This window comes from Micromys minutus, assembly GCF_963924665.1.
Source record: "Micromys minutus genome assembly, chromosome: 9".
NCBI classification, from domain to species: Eukaryota; Metazoa; Chordata; class Mammalia; order Rodentia; family Muridae; genus Micromys; species Micromys minutus.
In genome coordinates, this window is record NC_137978.1 from 26465941 (window position 1) to 26490236 (window position 24296).

Below are 24296 nucleotides of genomic sequence, written 5' to 3' on the forward strand. Positions count from 1 at the left end.
TGTTCTCTTGTGACTTTCATTCACATGAGATTTGTGAATGGGCACTGATTCTCTCTGGGCAGATGGTCCTAAGTGAAATTTCTACTGAAGGGACTATTGCTGTAAAGTTAATATCATGGGCAGCGTGGCAGAGTGAGAATTGGATGTGGTCTGCCCCTGACCTTAGTTAAGTGATCTCCGAGCCTCCGTTTTCCAGTCCGTCAAGTGGAAATACTAATTCCTGACCTGCGGAGTTCATAAGTGTAAGCGACTCAGTGGCCCCTCATTGGGCATCAGTGGTCCCAGAGGTGTAAAAGTCGCCATTTCTGGAATGCCAGGCCTGTTGCACAGGGCAGTCCGGTTGTTCAACGTGTTGGTGGAAACCGTTTGATTCTATGAAGGGGTTCAGGGAGCCTCGGTAGGGTACAGCAACTCTGCTTTGAAATAAATGTGTTGAATGACTCGTACTAAGCTTCTCAGAGCCTCGTGAGTGAGAGTGGACACTAAGCATGTTGGAGAGGGCAGAGGCAGCAGCCATGGCTTGTCCCTCCTGGAGCCTGCATTCTAACTAGAGGCTCAAAATTTCACACATGTGGAACAATTAGAGAAAAATAGCAGATGGTGTCTGATCAGATGTCACCACACTATGAAGCTCCCCAGACTGCCCTACTCTGAAGGAGAAATAATCCTTCCTTTTCTCTGGTATCCTGGACCCAGGACAGGCCCGGGCAACACTGTATTGTTTTGGTTGTAATTGGCCATTTATGCAACCGCAAATGTTTACTGAGAGCCTCCACTTACCAGGGACCTCCCTGGGCCTTCCTCATGTGTTTGCTGGTACCTACGCTGGGTCTAGTGCTGAGTTAACTTAGGACTTTCAACTCTCAAGACTGGCAATGCCCATGACTTGTGCAGTGCTTATGACTGTCTATTTTGAGATAGTGTTACACTAGTCTAGGCTGGCTTGGAACTATGTAACTCAGCTTTGTCTCAAACTACCAAGTGTTGGTGTGAACTGATTGGATGAACTGGTATTGGGTTCTGAGATTTTTGAAATTTCTTTTGCAAATAAATTCTTTAATGTGCTAGACTGTCGTTAGTAAGGCTCTAGAGATATGGAAGTTACTGTTTCCTTCCTAGTGTATCGTGACTAGATCTGCCATCCTTAGCCTGTGGAGGGTCTAATCAGATATTTACATTACCATCCATAGCTGGCAAAGTAACAGTTATGAAGTAGCAAAGAAGTCATTTTATGGTTGGGGGGTCACCACAACATGAGGAACTGTATTAAAGGGGTCACAGCATTAGGAAGTCGAGAACTACCACCTATTTGATGTAGAAGGTGAGATAGCCTCAGCCAAAGTTGAGAGTGTATGAGGGAATCTTGTCACTAACCCCAGTCCCTGAGAGAAGGTCTGCCTTAGAGACATAATAGAACTGCATGATGTGTGAATCTGAAAGAGAAAAGGGACATAAGGTGGGTGCCTGAGATGCAGAGCGTAGTGGAGCAGTCTAGAGTGAAGAAGAGTTTGAGCACGCCAGGCCTTGGAGTGAGGCACCCTGTGAGCATCAGGAGACAAATCTCAGTTCAGAGCAAGCTCAGTGCAGACCAGGTAGTGGGAGGCTGGTGGGGCAGGTCTGCTATGGGGAGTAGAGCCCTGAGTAAGCCAGTGGCCTGAGTGTTCCTTCTGGAGAATGGAGCAGGACTGAGGTAAGGAGGCTGGCACGGTCTGCCAGACTGGGAGGAGGGGGTTTAAGTTCCAGTGGCACTGAGGCAGCCAGAACCCTCCATGCTCCAAACCATTGGAGAATTTGGGGTTGGGAGAAGTGCCCACAGTCCCTTCAAACACCACACTCTTTCCTAATAAAATTAATGTTCTTGTGTCCAAGAGGGTGGATCTGTGGATTATCATAAACAGCCCAGATTGAAGAAGCTACCTCTCCCAAGTCTCCCAGAGGATGGCAGTATGCTAGAATTTGAGGCTTTCTGGAAGAGTTGTGGGCACGTATGTTTCCTGCTACAGGCCCTAATTTTCCTTTTGGTGGAAATGGCAGGTATGGATTGTGGACCAGCGGAGGTGTGTTGGTACACCCCCATGACTGCCACCTTTGTTTCCAGGGGTTGGCAGCTCAAGCGTGTAGGGCAGGGTGCTCCCTTCTTGGCAAGTGAAGTGGAAAATGCCAGTGTCTCTCAGTGAGTCCCAGTGTGTGTGGGGTTGGGTGTGTGTGTGTGTATACTCGGCTGGGCGTGCCTCCAACATCTCTCTTGGACAAAGCATGTGTGCTGGCCTGGCTGGGAACCTGCCTGGAGTTCTTTAATAAAGTACTGTTTTCCTTATACCTATCCACAATACCAAGCACAAAGCCCTAGCAACCCTTTAGCTCCCCTCATACACCGTGTGTGTGTGTGTGTGTGTGTGTGTGTGTGTGTGTGTGTGTGTGTGGCGCGCGCGCGCGCATGTGCGTGTCTTTATTTTGGACCCACTGCAGAATTTATCAGTGTTGCCAACTTATTTTCTTAGGATATATTTAGATAAAGTGAGATAATCGAGAAGTAGGACACGTGTATTTGCACAGGGATGTTTGCACACGTCATCAGTGATGTTTTTGGATGACCAGGAGCTGAGCTTTCCTCACCCTTTCTATTGCACGTGGAGAGTGAGTCTGCAGCATCCCCTCCTTGGGATGTGTGGGCAGGAAGGGTGATGGGTGAGCCTTTTCTTGCCGAGATGAAATGCAGCTGGTTGTCCTCCCGGCACCCCCACCACTGCCTCCTTCCCAGTAGCCACTCACGGTCACAGAGAATGAGTGGGAGGACAGTTGCTGTGAGTCTGAGTCTTAGGGCAGCCACCTCTTGGGTTTCAGGATGGTGCCCTATAAGAGAGTGAATAAACTTACTCTGTGGTTTGCATTTATTATAGTCTCAGGGACAGCATTCACCCCCTGCTTTGCAACCCTGCCAGAACACCTCTGTCATTTCTTTATAGAATTGCTGCCTCTCGAGTTTGAGTGTGTGCTGTCCAGGTGGTGAGCTAGAAAGCTATTGCAGAGAGGTCTCCTCCGGCCTCCCAGGATGGGATTGGCTTATATAGGGCTGGATGGTGCTCTTCTGCATTAAGCCCAGGACCTCCATCTTCATGATAGAGGCAACATTGATGAGATTAGGAAGCTGAACCAAACGGCCAATTAAATCTGAGGCTGTGCCTGTTTGGGCAGCTGTCTAAGCCCTGACCTGCACCCACAGGCATGGTGGAGACTCCAGAGAGCCTGGGCAAGGACTAAAGTAGCCTCGCTACTTAGGCCATTGGTCCCTAGACCCGGATCTCTCTTCTAGGTTGTAGTCAGAGCCAACGAAAGATGCGATACGATGTCTGGTTCAGGGGCTCCCAAAGACATGACCTTGCATCTTCTCTGCAGCCATGCAGCACCAACAGCTCACAGCCAAGAAGTATGTGTGCATTCTTTGTTTACGTGAAAGTGGAGGGGACAGGAGGAACCCCAGTACAGCCTTCCTTCGGTTTCCGATGGAGAGGCATGTTTGGGCCTAACCAGGAAGAAAATCCCATCTGCTGTTACCTGTGAACTTGTACAGGTCACTGAGCTAGCCTAGTCACCGCTGGCAAAATGGGTCAATAGAAAGCAGATTCCCCACCTCAGGAACTTGCTGAGGGATTCTGAGCTGTCTCCCCTGGTGTCTACAGAGAGTAAGTCTCAGAATGAGGCTTTGGGAACAGTGCTGGGAGCATCAGAGGACAGGTCGATGGTGGTGTTAAAATGTGTGCCTGTGGAGGACCTGACTCATACATGCATGCCTCTTTCTTGGAAGCCTTGCAGGGTTAAAAGTCACTTTCTAGAGCCAGCCAAGGCACAGACACCTTAGGAAACCCTGTTCCAGTGCTGCCTTGCCCTTGATTCGGTATGTGAGCCAAGGGATCCTCAGTCTCCTTCCTGTTACATAGCTCTGGATTGAGCTTCTGAAGGCCCATGCATTGCCCGGGTTTAATTAAAAATTCTTGTTTTTGGTGGAGACCATGATCATGAGTAGAATTAGACAAAAATCAAAGGAAAACAACCCACATTAGGGCAGTTTTGCCACAGATCAGGGAGCTTGGTCATCTGCCAGGGACGGGTCTGCTGTTTCTGAGTTCTGAGTCTCACAGTGGAGGAGACCTTGGATTCAGGTACTGTTTCTAGTAACCACTGTGACAAGAGAACAAGGAGTCTTATACGAGTGGTGCTGTGTTTGCCCCTCTTGACATTTGGGCTTATACTAGTATGTTCTGTTCTTTGAAGTTCCATGGTTATGAAGAAGAATAAGGAAAGAGAGAGATTTGTTCCCCCCTAGAAGGGCCAGGCTGAGCTTGTCCAAAAAGGTCTTTTAACTTGGTTAGCGCAGGGAAGGGGCAGTGTCTCTAGTCATTTGCTGTTTAGTGGTTATCGCATGTAGCCGACATTGAGACCTGCTTTGCCTTTTCCGAGCCAGAAGTATGCAAGTAGGTACCCTCTGTCCCTGTCATGAGGCCAGTTGAGAAACGCTATGGCGATATAGGTAGGAGTTTCATACAGAGATGAAACAGAGTCTGCTCAGTGCTCAGGACCACCTAAGACATGCGTTGGCGTGGCAGAGAAGTGGATATGCCAAGTAGAGACCATGGCACCTGCAGAAGCTGGCCACTAGCAAGTGAGGGGACAGGAAGAGCAGGAGGGTAGATTGGGAGGAGGAGGAGCCCTGCATTAGAGGGCAACATGCCTACCTTCATAGGTGAGCAGCCGAGGCTGCGAAGCCACCCGAGTCTACATGTTCTCTGCTTTCAGTGCGTCTTTGTTTTCGGTGTCTCTGCTTCCCGAGAAAGAGGCACAGGTGGGAAGCAACATTGTTTAGTGTTGAATTCTGGTTTATAATCTTTTTGTTCGTCTTCTGGCCTGGAGAGCAGGGTGTGTTTGGGTGTTGATGTAGGTCTGGGAATTCTCTGGGAATCTGGAAGGAAATGGGAGAGCGTGTTGAGCAGAGAAGAGAGGACTGGCTCCTGGGTTGCGGGGTTGGCACCATGATGAGGTGAGTACAGTGCAGGCTAGAGAGCTCCCCTTCCTGCTTTACCTTCGTTGTGCTTGTCAAGCAAGACTGAGGGAGTAGGCATATGGTGGCGTATCTCCCTAAGCTAGCTCAGAGCTTGTTCGCTGATGCTTGTCTCTTGTACTCTGACTTAGTGGATCCAGCTGTGGACAGTGATCTCAGGCTTAGCTAAGGACTGCACTGCATTGGAGCATGTTGTCAGGGAGTGGGCCTCTGCTCAGGCCAGGAGCAGCCCCCTTTACCATTTCCAGACACCACAGCTGCTGTAGCTTCTCTTGATCTTTATGAGTCCCATGCGGAAATGACTCTTTAGGCCATCGGAACAGAGGGTTCTTAATCAAGAACCCATCTGAGAATAAACAGCAGTCTTTGATTTGCTGGGCTGAGATCAGGAGAGACGGTAGGTCTCAGCAGTTCACTGAGAACTGGGTTCCCTCCTTCACTTAGTCTCCGAAATGTGTCCTCTGTGTCTTCTGAAATGGGAAAATGGCGAGTTAAGATTCCTGAAGTCACCCCACACCACTCTTTGCCACTGCACTCCTTGGATGTACAAGCACTTTTCTTGGATAGTTGAAGTCTCTGTAGTTGAGAGGGAGATTCAGCAGTGGTCTTTGCTGTACCGGCATGACCAGTGACTAGGAGATGTGGTTTACCTGAGTCCTTTGGTAGCAAGCTCTCAGCAGTAGCAACAGCAGCACTTAGGCATTCTCAGTTCCTAAGTTGGGATATGCTTAGAACAATGTGTCCTGAGACGTGTGGTGCCGGGTGCATGCATGTATATTGGAGCAACTGGTTATTTGGATGTGGGCTAGCGGTAAGTTAGAGGAAGCCTTGGGATTTAACCTTGTGAATTTGGTACCTATTCTCAATAGGCAGAATTTCTGCAGGAATTTTATTCATCCAGATAATACTGAGACAGCATCTTCTCTGTGCTCCACAAACCACACCACCTGATCCCTGAGAAGACAGCAGGCTCGTTTAGTAAGAAATAAACAGTCAGGTGTGACAGCGCTGTGACGAGGAACGCAGGGAAGATGAGGGGCATCTTAGAGTAGCTGCTTATCTTAGCTTCAGTTTATATATGGTACACCTGGCAGGTCCCAGAAAGTATCCACAGAGAGCTTCAGGCCAGGCTGTATCCAGAACAGAAGCAGGAAATAAACTGGTGGTTTGTGGTGGGTGCATGACCTTTTCACTTTGGGAGCAGACCAGCCAGCACTTTCTGTGAGCCTCCTGAAAGCTGGTCAGGGTGAGCTTTATTCTAATTCTGCTGAACAGGAATGTGGGGTTTCCTCACAGCCGACTACTACAGAACAAGAATTTGAGACACATGGAATGGCTGTTTGGTTTCTAGGGAAACCCCTAAGTACCAGAACTATTTCCTTCTCTACATGTGCACACAAACATCATGGAATCCATCATTAGAGGTCTGAACATTGCCTTCTCCTCAGTGCCACTCATTTTAGTTTGTTTGGGACCCTAAATAGTTGGAAAGACAATTATAGGTGACAGGACCAGTCTCTTTGGTCTAGCCGAATACAGCCAGCCAAATGCTGTGTGCCTAGGCTTCAAGGAAATCGGTTAGCCCAGTGTAGGGACTGAGAGAGCTCCCTCACAGTGTGAGTACTCACAAGGGAGAGGCACCCAGGTCCCGTGGTGTATGTGGGTGGTATGATGTTCTTGGCAGAAGGACTGAAATTTGGAACATTATCTCTTGGAGTGACCTCAGGGCTTGCCCCTTAGCCCTGCCATTCTGTAAACCAAGAGCTTGGGGCTCTGAGAAGGCCAGAGTGGCCTTATTCTTGGTCTTCTGCCTGTTTCTGTCAGTTCCCACGGAGCTGAGCTGCAGGTGTTGGGGTCTTTAATGTCTGTCTGAAGATATGATAGAGAGGAAGAAGTGTGGACTTTGAAGTCAGATTCACCAGGTTTGAGTCTTAGACTGCTGCTTCCTGGCCCGCCATGCAGCCTGGGGCAGGTCAGCTCTGGAACTTCACTTCGCTCTGTAACACAGGGAAGATAATACCTCAACTGTAGGACTGTTGAGAGGATCAGAGATAAGCACATAAAAGGCCAGGCATTGGGAGGTGCCTGTTAACATGTCAACTGTTGCTGTCTTGTGTGTCACCTCCAGGGGAGCAGAGACTTAGCATAGGAGCCGGAAGCCTCATCTGTAGGCTCTTCACTCTGCAGCTTAGTGCCCGGTTTAGGCTTCTGCCCTCCTGCTTGGCAGATGACAGTGTCTAGCGGTTCCTCAGGAGCTGATTTCAAAGTCTCCAGACAAGACCCGCCACCTTCCATGTCTCCGCCTGTGCAAGGGGCAGGCTGGGCCTGAATTCTGGTTGGAAGGGCTATCGGCACTGACTCCCGCCTGGCAGCTGGATTGGAGGGCTACTAGACTGGACGGTGGCAGGCACTGAGTGCCCAGCTCCTCGTGGTGTTGTTTGATCCAGTTTCCTTTGCATTGTGACCTACATCATTCTTTATTTGCTAAACCCTCTGAGCAGGCAGCAGTAATAAATCAATTAATGACTCCGATGAATCGTTTAATGGCTGACAAAATAACACTAAGCCAACAGCTTGCCTCTCTCCAGCAGTACCAAAGGACGCTGGTTGATGCAGGGTGGGGGACGAGACAGAAACTGTTAGCGAAATTAGCCCAATTAGTTGTGCTTTAAAGGCTTAGGAGGCATCTGCTCAGCTCTGAGCTTGCAAGTGGGGAGTGGGGCATGCTTGAGGGATGGCTGCATGAGCCTCGGTGGGTAGCTCCTCTTGGCTACCCGAGGCCAGGCAGGAGAGCCCAAGGATTCCAGTTCTCTCTGCTGTGCAGAAGAGACCGGGGTGGGCTTGAGCCACTGCTCCCCCACCAGTGCTTTGATATTAGGGACCCCAGTGGAGTTTTGAGACTGCACAGTATCGTGTCACAGCAGAGGATGAGGAAGAGTGACTGAACCCACTTTACTGAGTACCAGCTGAGGAGCTGTGGGCTCCCATTCTTGAGAGATATGTGGAGGACTTTGCCTTTAATGATTCCTTTCAAACTTAGAGCACAAAGTTCCTAGAGGCAATGGCTTCTGTTCACTGTGTACCTTGGTCCCGACAGGATTAAGTTGTCATTGGAACTGAGCTTGTATGCAGGTCCACGCCAGGGAATTTTCCACTCTGCAGGAGCAACTGTCAGCCTTCTTGTTAAGGAGCTGCCACTGGCCTACTAGGACATGTTTGTGGTTGTAAGTAGCTCTTTAAGACAGCAGGCAGTGTGTGTGTGTGTGTGTGTGTGTGTGTGTGTGTGTGTGTGTGTGTGTGTGTGTGTGTGTGTGTTGTTAATGGCATAAGCCATCTTTTGGAGAAGAGAATGATCACTGTACAAAGAGCATGCTGTTGACTTGCTACATAGTATTCATCATCCAGGGGCTCTGGTCTCCCTCAGCCTCTCCGGCCTCCCCAGCCTCCCCGTATGCAAGGACAGGCCAAGCTCTATATGGGACAGCCAAGATAGCTACACTTACTGGGCTTGAGAGTTTCTGCTCACAGAGGGCACCCTGGCTAGGGTCCAGGGCACAACCAGGTGACATTAGCAACCTGGACTCTACTCCTTACCATGAGGCACCTTTTAATCCACTCCCCAAAACAGACTGGTGCATCCTAGGATAGGTGGGCCGGCCTGAGATGGGACAGCCTTCTCTCTCAGCCTGGGGAGACAGTCTGTCTTTTGCAAAGGACTAATGTGACTTTCTCTTATCTTGTTTCTTTCCTTCCTTCCTGTCTGTCTGTCTTTTTTAACTCTTGTAAGGTGGCCACTGAAGAGACTACTTCTTAGAAGTGTAGCTTCTTTCGAGCAGACGCCTCATGTGCCCCCCTCTTCGCTGCCTCCCCCCCATGTACCACTCTCCTGCTCACACTCTGCTCTGTGTCTGTGATCCCGGCTACTTGACTGAGGCAGGAGGATTTCTTGAGCTCAGAATAGGCCAGCGGGGGCAAGAGTGAGATCCTCACCTCACAAATGAGCAAATACATCAAACTCAGAAAGCTAGGCCTATCTGTAATTGTCCACTCTGTATCAGGCTCAGAACCAACAATGGCTTAGCACCTGCTTTGCCCACAAGATGTCTTATCTGATAGTCCCAACAGGGGCCAAGACTTCCATTCCCCTGTGTCACCACGGAGAGCTGAGTGAGGAAATGTGAGGTATACAGGTATTCCCAGTTCCTGGTGACTCAAAGGATTAGAACTTAAATACAGACTTGGATTTCTTTGTGGCTCCTAATCATTCATCCCAAACTGGGAGGAGAGAAACTGGGATTTAACAACACCAGGCGCTGTGAATTTAGCCCATTGGGGCTTAACTCAGAGAATTGCCTGTTCTGAGCCATAAGGCCCCAGATAGGTCTTCTGTAGCCTGCATTTTCTTATGTGTAATGATTGGTTACTAAGGGGCCGAGAGTGGGCCTGGACAATTGCTGCCCTCTCATGTGAAAGAGGGTTAGGGAGAGGGAGCCAATGCCCACCCCTAAGTGCAGATGGAGTGGTCCTGGGTAGACAGAGAGCACTGTTGGAATTCCCCCACAAATCCCCTCCCCAAAGACATAGCAGGTGCCTGTGCTGGCAGAGAGGGTTAAGATGTCAGCCGTTAATCTCTTGCAGGCATCATCTTTGAGTTCTGCTGTCCTGTAAGGCCCTGGCTTGAATGCCACCTCTTCCTTAAAGCCTCCCTGATCCCCCTAATCCCTGCTTCAGCGCCTGCCTAGAATACCTTTCCATGTCCGTAAGTTCACTGTCACAACTCACTTCATCTTTTAGAACTTCAAGGCAAACCCACACCCTGTTGTCTCCAGCCTAGTGGGTGCAGTACCGGCCACCAGGGTGTTTGCTGAATGCACCTGATGCCGCCCAGCCCTGCAGCCTCTGTGCCTTTCTCCCATCCATCTGGGCCACTTGCAAGTTAGGTCCACAGGCTTTTTCGAAGGATCTTACAAACATGGCCTCATTCCCTACTTCTTGGCAAGTTGACAGAGAGGGCCGAGTCAAAGTTCAGCCTCACAGATTACCTAAGTCACAGAATGAATTGTGATTATTGGGTGCTTTAATGATCCGTCTGCTGCTTCGCACTGTGAGCCAAAAAGTACATGGTTGTTTGTTTGTTTGGGGGAACTGTGGAGACTGTTTGGAAGACTGGTGCTTGGGTTTCTTGATTCTGAAATTGGATGTATAGGGACTAAAGTTAGTCCTAATTATTAACTGTATAACTGTAAAGCTCAGTTTTCTTACAGATTAAACCAGAAATGATAGCTTCCTAGGTTGCTACATTCCTTCCACTCGCCCCCTCCTGGTTTATGGGTCAGGATGAAAAGGTGCCTGCTTCTCTTTCTGTTCCTGAGTTAGTCCTTAGTTGATGAGATAGAACTTTTTCAAAGAAGCGCATGCCTTCGATCTGCCTTCCATGAGCTTAGTGGCCTGGCTGTAGCTAGTGGCCCTTTCTACCTGCATGGTAGCCTTCCTTAGTTACTTGCATAAAGGGCTCAGGGGGTACCTGTGGTAGCATTGGGGTGGCAGAACCCTCATCAGCCTGTGTGCCAAGTGCTCATGCTTTGGAGGTCTAAGTCTTCGAAACGAGCGGTTTGTAGCCAGAGCTAAGTCTTGAGGACCTGTGCTTTAGGCTCTAACGATGGTCATCCCCAGGATATCATAAGTGGTGGTAGGTGATATACTGGTTTCCTTTGGCTCTGTCACTAGTGAGCAACCCAGGTTACCCCAGACCATCCCCTCCAAGGCAACCAGTCCTGGAACATAGATCAAGGAAGCTTTGTGTAATTTCATTCTGTTGTTGGTGCTGGGCAGACGTGTTCATGCTCTTCCCAAATACTAGTGTCCTGCCTATATGAACCAGGTACTCTATGGTACTGGGACTTGTTTTTTAAACTAGCTGATTTATATCTTTTCATGTAGGTCAGCTCTTTGATTTCTCTGAGCTGCAGAGTTTGAACATGTTTCACCAAAACCATTGTCCTGTGGTCTGTGTGGGAGGCTTTTGCATATCACCAATGGCTACTGCTCTGGTGGTCACCTTTCTGTAGGATATGGCATTTTCTCCACCCTTGTAATTCCCATGTGCATCTTCACTATTGCAGGGATGCTCAAGGAGGGAAGGCTACCTCAGACTCTGTACAGACTCTTGGGACCTGGAGCAGCATAGGTCTCCCGCTCTACTCAGGGGGCATATCTGCCAAGACCACACTTACCTTTGCCACTTTCATTTCCTGGCCACATTTAGGACACACCCCTAACCCCCTGCTGGTCGGGCCCTCTGCCACATGGCCTGGCTTGAGTTTCTCATGTGGTTTCACATGTGGCTGGGGCGCTGCGTGCCAAGGCCTCGGTGTTGGGCAGGGAAAGAGGGAAGGATTTGTAGAACAAAATACTATTTTTGTAGCCTTATAAATCAGTCAGGAGTTATTGGCTGAGCTAGGAGAGTCCAGAGTCCATCTGACTACTTATAAAAATAAATTATTTTATGGGGACAGGCACTACAGCATCCACGTGAAGGTCACAGGACAATTAGGGAGAATTGGTTCTCTCTTTGCTCCACGTGGGTCCTGGGGATTGAACTCAGGTTGTCAGGCTTGGCAAAAGCACTTACCTGCTGAACTATATTAACCACCCGTGAATATTTGGCTTCATTCATTTCCCTAGAACTTGATGGGTGTAGATGCAAGAATCAATCAATTTGAGCACATATATCTATCTGTCTGTGTGCATGCACACACATGCTTGTGTACTTTTCCCTCTATCCAAATGTTCATGCTAGAATGGGTGCGGGAGAGGAAGGTCTGGGGTCTAGACAGACGGGTCTCTGGGTGCTTTTTAATTTTTGACCTCTGAGTGCCCTGTCGTGAATGACGCTCTGTTTTACACTCTGCTGGTTCCAGCCTCCTCTTTCCAGTGTGTATGAACCAGGATGGGCAGACTTTAGGAAACGGAGTCCCCGCACGAGAAGGGACCTGGCTCCCATGTGAGAGGTCCTTTCAGCCTTAATTCGTGTGTGACTGTTGCATCCTCAGCAACCATGCAGCCTGGTATGCTATAGCCCAAAGAGTGTGCCAGGGGGTTGGGTTGTTGAAAAAAAAACTCACACGAGATGCTTTGTTGAGTGCCGTAATGGAACTCTCAGTGCTTGAAACCACAGGGAGAGGCCAGTTCTTAGCAGGCCTGAAAGGTCTGGCTCCACGGTGGTCAGGTTTGAGCAGGTCCTTGAATATTAACGTAATCATTTATTGAACACTTGCTGTATGCCTCACCTTGTGGCTGGGTCGTGGGCGTAGGCAAGCAGCTCCTGTGGTTAAGGCGTGGGAGAATGAGGGCAGGTCAGTTATAGCCTGGGTCCCCTTGGTGAGAGTCTGTAATAGTGTGTCCTGAGCCTTCCCTAGTCTTTTAGAGATTGCCCTTCAGCACCAGTTTCTGCTTGTTCATCCTTTTGTCTCCATTGCACTAGCTGAAGCACACGGAGCACCTCAGCTTGCCTGCTGGAAAGGCAGTACCTGATAGAAATCATCTCCTGGCTTCCTGCCTCTTCCTCATGGTTGACATGGTTGCCTTTGTTGTCTTCCACTGGAGATGGTGAAATACTGAGAGTTACACCATCCATTTAATTAGGATCATAGTTGCTCTGGCCTGTGTCCTGCACCCCTAGTCTCCAGAAACAAACATGTGTGTGCGTGTGTGCGCGCACACACACACACACACACACACACACACCCCTGATTTTATGGTAAGCCATATCTGAAAGGAAAGCAGCGGTATCCTCAGTCTTTCATTTAAAAGTTTATGCCCCCCTACCAGTTAGAACAAAGACTTCAATATGTAAAAAGTCATATGCCCAAATAATAAAGGAATTGAAAGTAGAAGTACAGTTGTCCCAGGGTAAGGCACTTGAAAATGTAGTAATTCAGAACACCAAAGAGTCAACAGGGACTCCAGGTCAGCTGTCCGTGAAGGATGGTGTGTAGTACCTTTTCTGGAGGAACCCAAGGGATACATGGATTTTATCTCAGCCCCCACTCTTCTGCTCCTGGTGCAGAGAAGTAGTTGTTGGCTGTTTCAAAAAAATTACAACTTAGTCCCCTAGGCAGTGAGTTCAAGGTCAGCCTAGTCTAATTGTGAGTTCTAGGCTACATGGGGGGATGGTGGTGGTGATGAATGAGTGAATATATTTATTTCATAGAACTCTTAGCCACAATAACACAACTAATGCCTGTGCCTGCTGATTCGCCCTCAGATCCTGTCCCAGATAAAGGCAGGACTGGGGTGTGGCAAGTCTCTCTTCCTCTCACTATGACTGTAGACTGGGAAGCAGTTAGGTAGAGTTTCCTTAGGGGGGTTCTGTCAGCCTTCATTTTGAAAATAACCAACAGCCAGCTCATTCTGTCATACCTGGGATCTGCCAGGTAACCACTGTATTCCCCTGCTGGGTCTTCGTTCTGTATCAACAGAACGTTCCCCTGCCTGCAGACTCAGTGCCTCCCAGCACCCGGTCCTCTCCACATAAACAACAGCGCTCATTTGGTGTTCGTTTTCTTGTACTGGGTATGTTAGTGGAAGGCCATACTTCTATGTCAAGGAGAGAAAGAAGTGACTTCCTAGAGTGAGGAGGAGCGAGTGATGAAGCTTCGTGTTCTGGGTCACGGTGGAGCTGGCAGGACCAAGGTTGGGTGGGTGTAAGCAGACAGGTGTGTGTAGAGGTTTAGCTTGCATAGGAGAAGCAGGGAACACACTCTGGTAGGAAGCCCAGATCTGTGACTTCCTTAAAGGCAGGATTTGGCATCTCAGCCTCAACTCTGCACCTGTAAGTACAGAGCCAGGCACAGATATGCTGATCACCCAAACAGGTTGCACACAATTGTTAGAAAGTGGCCACGTGGAACATCCGATATCTGACCACCCCTGGGAGGCATTTGTTGAGGCAGACGTGCCAAGTGGATGCTAAGACAGCAGGATTCAACAGTGAAAAAGTAGAGGCCATCTCCCATGATGCAACCCACACTCTTCTTAAGAGGCATGTGGGACCTGGCGAGGGTCAGAACGTGTTCTTGAAACTAGTCTGGAGGTTTTCTCAGTAGCCTGTCATCTATTCAGTAATATTTATTGACTTGCTCTGTGTAACATGTCAGTGAACTGGAGAGGGTACCACTGTTATGTATTGGTCTCCCCGCTTCTTAGAGCAGCTGGTGGAAAGTCGAGGTACGGTATCAACAATATACACCGTGGATTGACTGCACATTACCGCTCTGCCAGACGATAGCAGTACTTTCGCTGTGCCCCTGCAGTGTGCCTAGAGGTAGACATCGGCCTCTGCTTCTCATTTTAGAGATGAAGCAATGGGGGCCCAGAATCCATGGCTTGCCCAGTGAATAACACCTCTGTAGGGCTTTGTATAGAAAGTGGCCTTTGAGGAGGAACGGTCTGTTGGGGACGGGGACGAAAAGCTCTGTGTGTGGTTGGATGTTAGCCGCTGACCTCCTCCTTCTGTCTCCACAGAGTGCAGCAGCTGCCCCAAGCCCTGTGCTTGGCAACATTCCCCCCAACGATGGGATGCCTGGAGGCCCCATCCCACCAGGTTTCTTTCAGGTACGTGCTGGCCCGGGGCCCTGTGCTGGGCAGGCAGGGAGGAGACAGGGAGGCAGCTTTGCTTTGTTTGCCATGGTTTAAATACAGTTGCTTTGTGCTGGTTGAGGCCCTGCACTGTCACCTCAGGGAAGAAAGCGCTGGGAAGGTTTCTCTTTCCAGGCAGGCTTCGGCCATGCCCTTCTGCCCACCCTGGTGTTGGGGGAGGTCAGTGTTTCCAGGCCAGTGTGGGGTTTGTTTTATAACAATCTGTATTCTTTGTCTTCCCCATTTTTAATGAGTAAACTGTTCTTTGTTTCTGTTCTGTCACTCCTGTCTCCACCATTGTTTACTTTTCCTGTCCAAACTACAAACCTTAGGTATAACTAGAAAAACAAAACCCCCAGCATCCTGGCATGCCTCAGCATCCTTTCACTTTGGTCAGCCACTGACTTTCCAAGTGCACTCACCAGCATCTGTGCTGGCACTCTGCCTACCACAGGCAGGATCGATCCCACAGTGGGGGGAGCCCCACCTTCTCCACAACACACCTTGTTGGTCTTTCAGGCAGGGGTAGGGGTCTGGGAGATGTGAAATCACCTTTCTCTTTTGTCAGGTTTGGGTGTGGCCTCCACACCTTCTTTTCCATCTTCTCCCTTCCCTTCTGGGCTCATGCCTCCTCAGCCAGTCTGGGGCTGGGGAGTGCTGCCTTGCAGTGATGTCAGCCTCAGCCTGCCCTTCCCTTCCGGCTGTGAGAGGGAGACTTTCCTGCTGGGGCTCTTGATGTGACATTACCAGTTCCTTCAAACCTGTCCTCACCGAGTTTGAAAAGTACTTGATTGTCCACACCTTCTGAAGGGTGGGGCTCTCAGACAAGGTTGTGAGGAGAATTCTCAACAGAAAGCCCAAGCAGGAATGCAGAATTGGACCAGAAGGACCCCACGCACAGTGCAGGATGGAGCTTTGGAGTCACGAGAAAAGATGAGGTTGACCCTCTCCCCCACCATGGAAACGTTAGGACTCCTCTTTCCTGGCAGACACTTCCCATTTTTAAAGATTGCATGTTTTAGGTCATGATAAATCTGGGAAGAGGAGGTCTAGGGTACACACTCATCAAAAAGGACATTGGTGAAATTTACTCACTCCATAAAACAGAAGTAGCTGACTACTCATTAGTTGACAGCAAGAAAAAAAAGATACAGACGACAGTTCAGGGCCGATGACCACACATGTTCTGTCTGCCAGCATGTCACCAAAACTGAGGCTATGTCCAAGGTATGGAGTCTCGGGGTAAGATTGCAGACATACGTTAGGCCGACAGAAAGCAGCCTGGAACCTGCTGACCTAAGAAAGGCAAGAGCTGTGTTGTAGCTCATCTTTGCCAGAGGGGAGGCAAGGATTTGGCAGGCTTCCCCACTGTTGTTAAGCTCAGCGGGAGTTCTTTGTCTGGTTGAGGCATCTCTGCACACCTTGTGGGTGTCACAGATGCCCTGATATAACATAAGCATGGCTTCTCTGACTGGCAGACACAGCCCAGCCAGGTACCTCAACCGCCTGTGTGCCTCTGTTCTGGGTTTTCTTAAGGATAATTATGGCCTCTAGGAACCCACTGCATGCTGCTATAGTGAGAGACAGGGAGTGGACAGTTGCAGATTGTGTTTGGTTTTTTGCACAAATCAAATCATTTTTGTAAAGTTTTGTTTTTATTTTATGAATATGAGTATTTTGCCTGCATAGATAAATGTGCTTCGTGTGTGTGTCTGAAGCCAGTGTAGGTCTGGACACAGCACTGGATCCTGTACAAAAGCAACAAGTGCTCTTAACTGCTGAGCTATCTCTCCAGTTAATGCCAGTTGTATTTTTAAAAATAGGCCATTGACTTCTATTTTGGCTTGAGCCTAGGAGAAGGAATGGGCCTGCATGACATGTGGGCAGCTCCCAGCTTCCTGCTTTGCTGTAATCTTCCATGGTTGAGTTCTAATTCCAGTCATACTTCATGGGCCCTCCCCTGTGACGTTTAGGGGTGTGTGGTCAGATAGCCCAAACTGATTCTGCCCTTATTTAGCCACTGCCAGCCACTGTTAAACAGAAGTATCGTCTAGACTCCAGCCCTGAGATCATCTCTGTTCCCCAGGCTAGGTGCACTGCCAAGGGTTGGCTGGATCATTCAGGAAGGTTCTGCGTCCTGGGCCTCTCTGCTCTCTCACAGACTCTGTGTGTCTTCCTCCCTAGCATTGTAGCAGTAAAGGGCTAAGCTGCGTTGGCTCCCGGCGAGTCGCACGTGCCAGCAAGCACCCTCCCACTGTCACTCCAATGAAGAAGCTAGGGGAGGCCAGCCACTGTGAGGGGAGCTTGCTTTCCATGACGCTGACCACTTGGCCTAGGTCCTGCAAAAAGAAAGGGTATCTCTCTATAAAGGAAGAAGTGACAGGCCATTTCCAGAACAGATCATCTCGACAGAAATATTAGCGATTGATATTTAGCCAGCCACCCTTTACTGTTCTCAGGCAGCCACTCTGATATTGGAAGGAAAATATAGATGATATCAAGGATTTTATCTGTTGTCAACAATTGTGCTTCTTCCCTTCTTGGCTGGAGCCTGGACAGGTAGCTAGGCCACAAGAAGGCTACATCCTGGGAAGCCAGCCCAGGTAGCTGGGCCAGCTTTGTCTAGCCTGTGTCCTGTGTATCTTAGACCTTTTCCAAGTCAGAACTGTAATACCAGTTAGTTGTTCTTAAATTTAGAAACCAATAGGACCTCCGAGGATGGTCATGAGGGAACAGCTGACTCCTGCCTATAGAGGCTCCTCAGAAAATACCACATGGGACTTCCTTAGGCTTCTGACTGCCATGCGGGAAGGCCACTTGTGGAGTTAGGTTGGGCCATTGATACAAGAGGCCCTGTTTGCTCTCTTCCCTTTGGGTCTAGGTTTCTGAGATGGGCAGTGCCTGTCTAGGCCCATGGAGTGCTGTGAGATATGTGCAGCCATTTTTATACTGACCCAGTCACACTTCATGGTTGGAGATCCTGTGGGATTTTTAGTGGCCTTGAAGAGTCTAGCCAAGACAGCTGAACTCTGATCCTTGTTATTTAAAAATAAAAAGCCCAAAGTATAGCAGCTGTGGCACCTGGCAGGTACGTGTTTGAACCAAGTTTATTTGTGGTGTTCATGATACAGGACAGAAGCCTAGCCAGCTCTGCAGACCTGGAATTTTGGTCACTCGAACTCTGACCAAAGGCTAGCTTGGGCATTTAGGACTGGCACTCTGGAGAAGGACACAGAGGACTTGGCCATGCGCTTGCTGAGTGACATTGGGGCAGAGCTCCCCATTGCTGGACTAGATTTTCTCATTAATAGATGTGCAGGCTGGACTAGATAGATAGTCTTCCAACTTTGATTTTCTGCATTAAACCCAGGTGAACTTTACATAAGCAGGCATTTCCCCTCACAGCTAACTCAGGTTAAACATCTGGCAAGTGGGCTGGCCTTGGCCAAGCCCACTGCTCTGGCTAGGTCACCTAGTTTCTTGCCCCAAGGGGGAGACTCTCCAGTAAAGATTTCTAGGTTCAGAACTGGACAGTTACAGGAGAACGGGGGGTCATAGAGCAGAGCACCGGGTACAGACTGTTTCTGTTCTTGTTTTGTCTTTAAATTTCATTACTAATTTTCAGTTGTATTTTTAAGCATGCAGCTTACTTTCATATAGTTGAGTGATTCTGCCAGTGAGGCAGAACTGGTCAGGAGAGGAAGACTTAGAAAGTTGAAGGACTACTTCACATTGTCCAGTGAATAAAAATTGTATTCAACCTCTGGCTGCCTGGTTCCCTGTGTTCTTCCAGGGATCACTGAAGTCCAGGTGTAGGTGTCTCCTGATTGTCTGAGACAGGAAGGATGACTGTTTTCTTGAAATAGCAACACATAAACTTCTAGCCAAAAGCCAGATGGAGTTGCCCAGTGGACAAGTTACACAGGAGCTACTGGCAGTGCTGGATGCAGCGGAGGGACAACGCATGCATGATGGCTCGTTCTAGTATGCTAGTCCATTCTGCTTACTCAGTGATGTGCACAAGGAGTCTTGGAGGGAGAAGGGAACTGGTGCCATAGAGTACTGGCAAAGGTCAAAGGTCACAGGGACAAAAGTTGTGTTTTCTGTGGATCAGTCCTGGGCTAGCAAGGGAACCAACTCCTCTTATCAAAAGCTCAGCTGTGGAGGCAGTGGTGATGTGCCCCAACACCTATTCCAGCGAGGCCCCTTCCTACCCCATTCTCATTTCTCTCTCTGCCTGATACCCTGGAAATAGGCTGAGCTCTGGACAGGGACAAGGGGAAGCTACAAGGAGCAAACACTGCTCACAGCCTGGAAGGTGGAGAGCAAGCAAATGGAAGGAAGGTCTACAACCCGACCCTTCTCCTGCAGACTCCATGGGCTCCCCGTGGGCTCCCCGAGAGACACAACCTCAGGAGGCTCTGCTGTTTGTTGGTGTCCTGCCAAATGGTAGAGACAGCCTTGTCTTGTGAGGCTCCTGCATCCAATCCTAAGTCCTTGAGGGAATCGAGAGAAGCTAATTTGAAGCTTTGTGGAGAAGGTAGTGAGCTGGACTGACAGTGATAGTAAGCATTCACAGGCCGGATTCCCAGTGGAGAGCCTGGGGACTCGGAGCCTTGGGAGGGAGGATATTACCAGGGAGCTCAAAGCCCAATAAACTGGTGGCAGTGGGTTGGCTGTAGAAATTCGATGCTGTCTCCAGCCTCCTTCTTCAGAAGAAAGGAGAGAAGAGCAGAGGTGTGAGTAAGGGAAAGGGTTCATGCAGGCCATTTCTCCAGCCAGAGAGCTGCTACCGTAGGACAGGCACCTCTGCTGGCCACTTCAAGTCTAGGGGTTGGAGAAATAGTTAAATTCTGTTTTTCTGATTTCTGAAACCCATTACTAACCAGGACTTGCTGTCAGGACTAGGGGCTAATAAGAAAGAAGGGAATCAGGGAAGTAGGCAGGAACCAAATCTATGGGTGTCAGTCATCGTCCCTATGGTTGGAGGACTCTGGTGATCACTACCAGAGGGAGCTATAGACAGGATCCTGCCCAGGGACTCGGTCCAGCAAAGGCCATAAAGTGAGACGTCATGGTGAATCAGAAGCACAGGCCAGGGTTAGGCAATCCTGGGGAGCTTGGGTGCAGGGATTGGGTGTATAGTAAATAACCTCCTGCCCCTTTAGTCCCCTCCCTGCCTGCCCTGGTGGAGCTCAGGCCCCTCCTGGTAGAGCTATCTGGCCTTTTTGAAGTTAGGGGAAAACATTCTCTCCAGAAGAGTTAGCCCTTCCTTCCTGCCTTCTGGGATTGCATTGACTTAGAAGGTAGACCCCCCAGAGCCCAGCGTGGCTGTAGCACAGATGAGGAAACCCTGCTGGAATTGCACGGGTCTGGCTAGGAAGACAGTTCTGGACAGTACCTTCTGTATGAACTACTTATCTTTCCAGGCATCGCTCACCCCTCCCCTCCACCCAGGCCCTGCCCCCATCCCAGCCTCTGCCCACTTCGTTGTCCATTGATTGAAGGCCCACAGGTGCTGTGTGAGACCCCATTCCCCTGCCCCAGCTTCTTACCAGGTCTAGTCATCTAGACTGACAGGAAGTGAGCTTATTACTGCTGAGAAGTATTAGGACTGAAGTGTCCCAGCTGCTGGGTACAAGCCTCAGTTGGAGGTGAGGTCCTTCCTCCTCACCAGCATGCTCTGGAAGCCAGCTATAGGGCAGAAAGGCTCTTACCCTCACCCCAAGAGCTAAATACCCTGGATTGTATCAAACCCTGCTGACAAATTCTTGTGTGTCCTTTGAAATCCTTCCTACCTACTCTAGGAGTTCCTTTTGTCCTTCGGTTTAGTGATGGAGCCGTACCACCAATTGCCTTTCCTGGCCACCATCACCACCTCATAGGTCAGACTATTCTCCCCCAGTGGCCAGCCTGGTGCCTTATGTCTGCCCAGTGGCAGATGACCCGCACCAGGGATCCTAGCAACCACGGACAAAAGGTTATTCCTGATGTGCCAGGCTGCCTGAGTGACTGACTGGGGCCTTGGCTGGTATGCCTGCCAGGATGCATGTGTTTGGACAGGTTTGTGCCTGCACACTCCAGCTGCCCCCACCCCCTACCCCCCACCCCCAGTGTGCACTCCACATGTAGCGTCGTAACTCTCACTGATGAAATGGATAGTTGAACATAAATCAATGTCTGCCGCCCCGTTAGCTATGCATCAGCAGTCAGCGCCTGGGAGACTTGCTCAGTAACAAAGCCTCCAGCATCTCTGCAGGCTGCGACTGCCCCCTAATGCAGAGCCAATTCTTCGCCATGGAGCCCTGCTGGTCACTTCCACAACCACATAGCTCTTTCCCTCCTTCCCAAGCTGGTAGGAGGCCCAGGCAGAGCCAGGCGATGCTCCTTGCCTGTGGTGGGCCTTATCTCTCAAGCTGTAAACTCCAGCTGGGCATTTACTCCTCTAGTGCTGGAAGGACTGGTGCCCACTGCTGCTGAAGTCCTGGGGCTGACGTTTCCTCCCCTTTTTGGACTTGCATTTTTATATGGATTTCTTTTAGCATTGAGTTCTCTTTTCTCCTTTTGAGAGCTGCTGGCCTCTGCTGCCAGCTGCCTGATTCTGATATTTCCCGGTCCCAAATACGAGTCACTTATGGAGGTGCTCCCATTTGTGGGAGCTATTGTGTTTGGACTCTCTCTAGCTAGTGCAGGGTAGACCCTCTGCCTGTTCCGCTATCATGTCAGCAAATTGTGAGAGGTTTTTCTACTTTACAAAAAGGAGGTCAGATTTGCTGAGTCCTTATAGCAGAAGGGATTTGAGGAAGAGAATTCCAGTAGAGTCCTGTGTAGTACACAGTACACTTGCCTCTGCAGAACACAGGTGAGGATGACCCCCCTGGGTCTGTCATAGTATTTGTCCTCCCCTGGACATATGAGGACTCTTTCAAGGACTTGGAACAAGGCAGGACCCACCATGTGAGATTCGGGTGTGTGCCCCATTTCTGTATGAAGGCCCTTCCTTCCCTAGGCAACGTTGCTAAGCAGAGTTCTGTCCAGATGAAAGCCTTGACAGCAATGAAACTTCTAGCCCAGACCCACCAAGCTCCTTTGAGCTTCCTCCCAGGAAAGCTCCATCTCTTGCTAAGACTTAAATGTTGGTTAATGAGGCTGTGGAGGTATTAGGGACAGGCACAGCTTTCATGAAGTGCCAGCTCTAGGTGATTTCTGTTGTTTTTGTCTGTGCAGGAGGGGTGGGCTAGATACAAGCATCTTCATGTTAGATGATGTTTTGTGGTACTGCTGGAAGATGAGGAACAGCCTCAGATCCATGCTGGCAGGGTTATGGGGAGCATGCTGTTCCCTCTGGGTCAGGCAGATGCAGAGCCCCATCCCTCCTTCCTCTTTGAAGGAGGTTATTTTTCCTGGTGTCTAGGGTTGTTCCAAAAATTCAGTGAATCTCTCTGAACCTCATTTGCTGCATCCCATATTTGGGGTTGATGTATATCTGTGACTTCTTAGGACCCTTGTGAAGATTGTGTGACATGCACAGGGAACCAACTCTGCCTGGTGTTGGGTACCTGGTGAGTACTCTCTATCAGCCAGCACATGGATGGTTCCTGTATGTCTTGGGGCCGCTTTATTCTCTGAGCTTCCTACCTAGACAGGAATCAGGGCTGCTTTTAGTGTATTCTTTTGGCAGAAGAGTGTCTCGAAGCTTGGTACAGTCTTCTTTATGACGTTACTGAGGTTTACGATTCTTCAAATCTACTACCCTGTTAACACTTAAGTCTCTGGTTCCACTGACAAGAGTTGGTGCTGGTGAAACACCAGTGTCACTTGGCCCTTTAATGAGGCAGCTTCCTAATCGCTTGCTGATCTGCCCACTTGACTTGCTCCCTTCGCTTTGGCCATTCTGGCTCGTTTTTTTGGTCTAGCCCCCCACAGGCGTCTCTAGGGAAAATGAAAGTAGGAAAGTACGTTGTGGGTTCAGGAGCTTCTGCTCCTAGCAGGCTTGTTTGGGTGAGCTTAATGGAGACCCACTCTCAGATGCCAGGGACGGACCCCAGGGGCAACATGGAGTTCTGTCACCAGAAGCTGCCGGAGTACCCTTTTATATTTTGTTTCTCCCTTGCCTATAAAACCGCCTACTTCATCAGCTCTGAATTGAACCAACAAGCATGAGAATGGTTGGAAATTCTACAGGATTCCTTTCCAGAGGCCAGCATTGAATCATTTATTCATGCGGTTCACAGTCAGTTGATGGCCTTCAGACTGGCCATGGTGGGTACACTTGTCAGGTGCCATCTTGGACTGCCATGTCACGTGCTCTTCTATGGTGTCCTTACCTATAAAACTCCACATTTCCTAGTATAGCACCTGGAACCCTGTCTGGTCTGTCCCTGCCATCCTCACCCCATTGGTAGAACAAGTCTTTGTCCTCCTGGGGAGGATCAGATCTGTTGCTCTCAGGTTCGGTCTCTGTCCCTCTATCAGTCTGTGATTTTTTTTTTTCCTCTCCCAACTGCTGTGTTCACCTAGGAGTGAAGGATCTTCACTCCCCACTCGCTCAGTACTCTTGAAGCCTGTGACAGAGTCTGGCCTGATCTGTGCTCCAAGGTCAAAGTGGACAAACTTAACACAGATCTCACCAAGTTCCACTTCCTGATGATAGCTTTAATCCCAGTAGCTGTGAGGTGATAGGAATAGTCAAAGACGGGAAGTTTGTGATCTGATCTGGGAAAGTAGCCTTGTTTTCTAAGTCCTGGTCTCCAGTGACAGTAGAGGGAGTGGACGTGGGAGGCACAAGAGGAAACCATGTCCCAGGCTTGCCTGTTCTGCCATTTAAGCCTTGTGTCAAGTGGGATTCTTGAGTGGGTAATAAGGAAAAGACAGGGTGTTCCTAGAGAACTCTAGGGTGGACAGGATTGCAAGTGGCAGCTTCACGTATTAGCAGCTGCCTAGTGGTGATAGCTGGCTCCTGGCACTAACCTGAATACTTGACTCTTGGCACCGCAGATTTGTGATTGTCTTACAGGCACCCAGGCCAGGCTCCTGCCATAACCCTGGCTTCTCTCATTACCCCAGAGCCATTCCTTCTGCCAAAGTTCTCCAGGGATCATGTCTGTTGTCCACATGGCAGTAGACCAGGTATCTCAAGCCTGTTTGATTCCAGAGTTCTGGCATTTACCGGTCCAAGCCTGTTGCTTCACCTTAACTGAGAAGAGAAAAGAGTCCCAGGTCATCCCGACATGTCACACTGGCGGAGCAAAATGAAACCAGCAGCCTCCTGATCTCTTTTGGAGTCTGCTGTTTGGTGGGCGTGGGAGGCTGAGTTCTGGGCATTTTGGATTTGTGGCTTCCAGGGCCTGGTTACCTGCTTCCTAGTTGGCTGTGAACAGTCATGGATTGTTTAGCTGTGCAGTGTTATTGGAAGAGTTGTGTGCACAAGTGTCTGGAGGACTTCAAGCAGAGCAGGCTTCTCTGGGTAGATGAGGCCATGCCTCTTTAACATGCACCTCACCTTCACTGTGCTGTTGTGATTAATAGCAGAGCGGAGTGCTGGCAGGCGGGGTGGAGGCCGGCAGGAGCCAGCTGCATCAGTAACACTGTCCAATTTCAG

At 49.5% G+C, this 24296-nt stretch overlaps 1 protein-coding gene across 8 annotated transcripts in view; it reads left to right on the top strand.

Moving 5' to 3' along the window:
- SSBP3 (single stranded DNA binding protein 3) overlaps positions 1-24296 on the top strand; it is a 135349-nt gene that overhangs the window by 81590 nt on the left and 29463 nt on the right. For all 8 annotated transcript variants that reach the window (XM_080921852.1, XM_080921854.1, XM_080921853.1 and 5 more), the window contains exon 5: positions 14582-14671. In XM_080921852.1, coding sequence (XP_080777978.1) covers positions 14582-14671 — 90 coding nt within the window. The remainder of the gene's footprint in view (positions 1-14581; positions 14672-24296) is intronic.